The sequence below is a fragment of the Etheostoma spectabile genome, chromosome 7, assembly GCF_008692095.1.
Source record: "Etheostoma spectabile isolate EspeVRDwgs_2016 chromosome 7, UIUC_Espe_1.0, whole genome shotgun sequence".
Taxonomy (NCBI): Eukaryota; Metazoa; Chordata; class Actinopteri; order Perciformes; family Percidae; genus Etheostoma; species Etheostoma spectabile.
Genome location: NC_045739.1, coordinates 20,809,859 through 20,815,648, shown reverse-complemented (window position 1 = coordinate 20,815,648; position 5,790 = coordinate 20,809,859). Strand labels below are relative to the sequence as shown.

Sequence of the window (5,790 nt, the reverse complement as noted above, 5' to 3'; positions counted from 1 at the left end):
TAAGGTGGTCTTGACTACAGCCCTGGTAATTAATCTCATCTTGGTTCAGAGACAAACTGGAACTCAGGAGATGCGCGGTTGTATTTTTCTGTTTTAGGTGAAAGAATATTTCTTTTCTTGACTTTTGTGAGTTCATTTTGTTTACGAAAAAGCTAACAGAGCTTAGCAAAGCTGCTCGAGCAATGCATTATGGTATAAGTAGGCACAGCTGCCAGGGCTCTGCGAATAGAAGAACTTGTTTTCTCAGTCAATAAAGACAGACTGGGGAATGCTTCAACGGACTACATATCCCATCAGTAATGACTTGACATCCACAGTAAAGGTGCCAGATTCTCCCTATTTCAAAGCCATCCTTTCATTTCGGAACGCGTCCTCAGGGCTCTCCTCTCCAAAGATTAAAGACCAGAGGATGGAGCGAGGCTAGAGGAATGAGGCTCGTCTTTGCCACATGCCTTCACCCTTGGCTGTCTCTCTTCGGCCTGCCAAGGCTCCCTGCCTCAGCCTCTACCCCCTCTTCTTCACCTTGGCCTCGGCTGGCATTCTCCCCCTCTGCATCCCTCTGTCTATTCATTTCACCATCCTCTCCATCAATGGTCCTTTCACAGAGGCAGCAGTGTGGGGTTGGAGCGAGGCTTGCAGCTCTTTCCGAGGAATACAACTGAGCGGCATTCCCATCAGCAGAAATCTCGAGACTTCTGCCCTCACAGAGCCACTGTCATGCGTCTTTTCACACCTCACTGGCATAAGATTATCTTCTAAACAAGTTTGATAAGGATTAACATGTTATTCCTATAGTCCAGTGCAGTAACATTAATATACGAACAAGGATCTGAGCCACTAAGCAAGATTAATGTTTCGGCTACTGGGTAAGACCTTAAATTATGGTCATGGTAATGGCTGATGATGACTGCACATTTAATAAGCTACAGAGCAGGTTGTGTTCACACTGTCAACTTAAAATTAGGTCATATTCCTACAGTGATCAATATGGATTGATTTACTAAGTAGAGATTTGAATTCATTTAATGAAATTAGGTCTTATGTCAAGATTTACTGGAATGGGAAACATTCAACTCAATCAACAAATATGACATATATAAACCACATTTGCTTATTTATATAATGTAAGCCTTTTATGTCTTACAAGTAGCCTTATCTTTTCCAGTTATGCTTTAGTTTTCTCATATTTATCCCGTTCTTCTTAAGACAAAACCATAGATGTAACCTTCCCAAAGTTACCACAGTCTACTTAATGTTTTACACATTAGGCATCATTATGTTCACATAACCCCAAGGAGTTTACAGTTTCCTTTATCACATCTGATAAACATGACAGTAGTCAGGTTTTAAATGTAGCGCACATTTGAACTAATTTACAGAAAAAAGGCATTATGCAAATGAATGTTTTCTGTTTCCATGGCACTTTCATCGCATTGGTAATATCAACACATCAACTTTTTAACCTCAGCTAAGTGTAAAAAAAACATTTGTAATTGTTTCAACTTTTTTTTTTAAATTCCCAGCGTTGTTCCCACTTCCAATGTCTTTTTATGCGCAAATTGAAAATGCACAAAGACAGTAAATACACCTTTTATGGTGGATGGTAATCACCTGTTCAGTGGAAAATAAAGAAATCATATGCTCTGTCCCAGCTGATTTTAGCACTTTCAATACTTCCCCTGACTTTGTCACAACTGATTCTTCTTTTTGTTTGGAGTCTGAAGAAGTGGAAACTGTAAAAGTGAATTCTTACCTTGGCCTCACACTTCCTGTGGGTGGCTGTCTTGCAAACTAAGAGAAACAAGAAAGCAGGGAGGGAAGAAGAGAAAGACGTCAAAAAGATATAGTATATAGTACAAGTTTAGTCTACTAATAAAGTAAGAAGATAAACAAAGTAGAAAAGAACTATTTGTCTACGGAACTTTGATCTCTGTTTGATTTTATTGCATGTTGCATGGATATCCCCCTGCTATATAATAGTAGTTATATAATAGTTATCTCTTTACCTTACTGTATGTCTTACATCCTGAAGGAAAAAACACATACTGGGATTTGCACGTGGGCTTTCAACAGTTAGTCGCAGGAATGAAGTATTTTTGAAGGCCAACCTGGAGGTTAGCACTGCCCTGGTTGCCTCAACAAAAAGCCAATGGGATTTTAACCACGAGCCTTATTTCAAGCATCAAACCAAAACCCCCTTGATTTTAATACGAGGGAACTAAAACATATTTTTTGCTTTAGGACTCAATCCTGCAGCACTCTGTAGACGCATCAGGATATTCTCCCCATAATTGGCACCCGTACTTCTTCGGTCAGAATGGACTGTCCAATGTTGCTTCAGGGTTGAAATGACACTACGCTACGTGACACAGCTGGTGGGTGCTGCCCTTTATTCATTCCTATGTGACACATCCTGCTGCCATTCTAACCTGTCATGACATTGGTTACCATGTTAGCCCGGCTCTTTAGAGTCACTTAGTGAATGACCAAACTATAACTATAACGACGACAACACTTGGAACATTTACCTCTGCAGAAGGAGCCAACGTTGTCGATGTTCTGACGGCACACGCTGCACTGCCGCTTCTTCTTAAAGGTTTTTTCCTTGAAGACGTGAGGCTCTCCCTTCCCCCCCTGCATTCACACACAAACATGGGAAAATTAGATTCACATTCAACTTAATTAAGGACCAGACGTGGCTAACGCAGTCTGTGGAGCTACCTACACTGAGAAACAATGCACGAATCCTAGATTGAGTATGATTTGGTTTAACCCTATATGCACTTCCATCTGACAAAATATGAAGAAGAAGCACAAAGAAATTGGGCAATCCCCAACTCTTTTCACAATTTTTTTTTAAGAAAACAAAGTAATGGCTTGTGAGTTAGTGGACTGTAATAATGATAGGACCTTATACATGTCAGCTTTAACGTGTGTGTGTGTGTGTGTGTGTGTGTGTGTGTGTGTGTGTGTGTGTGAGAGACGGATCAAGGTGCTTAGTATACTGTAGTATGTATGTGCACAACTATGACTACATCCATTCTCTACTCTCTTTGCCTCTTGAACTTCTGTTCTGGTTGTGTAACTGTCTTCCAGTAATAATCCTAGTGGTTCCCGCCCATACCACACTATAATCCTGTGTGTGTGTGTGTGTGTGTGTGTGTGTGTGTGTGTGTGTGTGTGTGTGTGGGTATGGGAAAGAGGAAAAAGAGCAAATGTGTTGGTCTAATTCTTAAAAAGAGAGTAAGGAGGAAAAACAAAAATAAAAGAATTTTATCACTTTTCTTTCAACAGTGTGTGTGTGTGTGTGTGTGTGTGTGTGTGTGTGTGTGTGTGGTAGCCATTCCGGCCAGTGCCTCTTTGTTTCCAACATGGGATCACACACAAAATGACTGGGCCTGACGTGACTCGTGGAGGCTTTGAGAACATGAGAACGAACAAACCAGGGCTTAGTATGGGATTTCTTTTCTTGCATGGACACATAACGGGAGAAGGAAAATAAGTGTGTGTGGTAATGGGGGGGGGGGGGGGGGGGGGGGGGGCATGTGAACAATATGTGCAATGTCATGCTGATCGGCAGCACACTTATTCTGGAAACTGGCAGGTTTCCAGTCAAAAGAGCAGGATTTGTAGCAGAAAGTGTTTCTCTGTTCACTCATCTGAGAGCAAACACACCTTCGACATCATCACCACATGAAAACAGCGATGTGTGAGAAAGTGATCATGAATGAGCAAAGGTTTCTCAGTGTGCGTGGTTCTATAGCTTTGGTTAATTAACCTGACGCACACATAAAGGTTGTTTGTTCCCCTCTAGTCTGTGTGTGCTTTTCCTCCTTGGTAACAAAGAAAGGGTGCTGTTTACACACTTGTTTCCATTATCCTGCTGCTCTGATTCTGTTCTAAGGGCCGGACTGTGTTTGGACAGCTGCCTGCCTGGCATCACCCTCTGCCAGCCGTGTGAAGCGGCTGTTGGCCTGTTCTAGTACGAGTGTACTATGGCCGCGGTGCCCTGGATGGCGGAGGCGGACCGGGTGGGGGGGCTCAGGGGCTGGTGGTGGGCTGTTATGTAATATGGTGTGGTCAGTAGATTGGCGTACCTCCCAAAAACTGTGTAGTCAGTACTTTTGGAAGAATCTATTTCTTATGTTTTCATTTGTTTCTATTGGACTCAATATGCCCAGTCTTGTCTGTACTTATCTTGCTGTAAAAACAACAAACCTCCACACGGACTTTAAAGTTTCATGTTTTCTCATCTTAATCCTGTTTTGATTTATCCTTGATTTGGTCCTACGTCCTTTCCTGAACTCTAAACATAACCAGTACTGCTTGGCATCATGACCAATTCATGACCATTCTCCTTTTAAAAGGTATTTGCATATAACCTGATACCAATGGGTCTCATATCAAAACGTTCAGAACAAACTCAACTTTCAGTACAGCGATGCCTTAATTTTTTCCAGGGCAATGTATGAAGAGATAATATGGCCCTAAAGGTGCAAAGTTAATGTTACTATTTTTGAAATTTCTCAAATCTCTTGTGAAAACAGACCTCCACTCAATTATTTTTGGTGCTTGAAATGAGTTAACAAAAGTCTTGGGTTCACAAAAGTAGCGTAACATATGAATGAAATAGCATTATAAAATGTATCAAATGACATTTAGTAACATAGCTTTTGGAGAAGGAGTGTCATCGCTTGGACTCGCCAGTGTGTCTTCTGTCCTCAGAGGGTTAACTACCTCATGTATGCTTTGCTCATTAGCTCCGTTTTGACACTCTTCATGTGTGTTTGTAGATTCAGACTACAGCTTGTCCTCATTCTCATATATGAACGTGTGCAATATTCTTGTGTGTGTAGGCATGTATGAGTATACACACAGGGCCCACGGTGAGTTTAAAAAAGCAACCAGTTACTGTCAGCTAAACCCCAGTGGTGATGTGGGCTGAGAGATAAACACATAGATGAGTGGTTGGCAGCATTCTTCCTGTTTCAGACACAATTAAGCCACTATATAGTCTAACCACATGCCATTGTGGTCAGACAGTGATACACCACTCTGCTACTGAATGCTGGAGACGGCCTCACATTGACACCAGTATAAGTACACTCTGGTTGAGGAGGACTGGATGGTAAAGCTTCACTGTTGAAACCACTTTATATTTCATGTAATTGACAACAGTTTGTTTGTTGCGGTGCCCTCCTGGCCCCCGGGGGGGGGGTTAAGGCGCTGACCATGAACCGCAACGTCTGGAGGGGGGTCTTTGTTGCATGACATCCCCCATCTGTCTTTTGCCCCTCATTTCCTGTCCCTTCTTTGGCTATCCAATAAAGGCATACTGAAAGAGATAATTGTGTTAAATACAATTACAATTGGAGTTCTGCTTTTCTGTTTCAAAGACAACGTGATCTGTTAGCCAAGTGGTTAGTGTAAGCACTGATTTTATCCAAAAGGCTGCAGGTTTGATCTCTGCAACAGCCATAGCCAGATAAACTGTGCTGTTAAACAAATACCGGATGTAAAAGTACAATTGCCCTTAAAAAAAATATTCAACATTATTTTACTTTTTGAAAATGTATTTTTTTTAAAGTTGTTGACGTTCAAAGTTCATTCTTTACTTTGAAAACAGTATCAATTTAGTAGGACAAACGTTAAAAATGCTCAAATTTTGCTTTTTGGCTTTTTTCCCCTTCCTTTATCGTGTTGTATATCTTTTTGTGCACGTTATAGGTTTACAAAGTGAAAAAGCCCAAAGTCCCCCCCCCCAAAGGGACTTACCATCTCCAACAGAAA

The 5,790-nt window shown here is 41.4% G+C and overlaps 1 protein-coding gene across 10 annotated transcripts in view; it reads right to left on the bottom strand.

Annotated features, from left to right (window-relative positions):
* tns2a (tensin 2a) overlaps positions 1-5,790 on the bottom strand; it is a 62,664-nt gene that overhangs the window by 39,374 nt on the left and 17,500 nt on the right. For all 10 annotated transcript variants that reach the window (XM_032519759.1, XM_032519766.1, XM_032519761.1 and 7 more), the window contains 2 exons: positions 2,529-2,634; positions 1,754-1,791 (listed from right to left, as the gene is read on the bottom strand). In XM_032519759.1, coding sequence (XP_032375650.1) covers positions 1,754-1,791; positions 2,529-2,634 — 144 coding nt within the window. The remainder of the gene's footprint in view (positions 1-1,753; positions 1,792-2,528; positions 2,635-5,790) is intronic.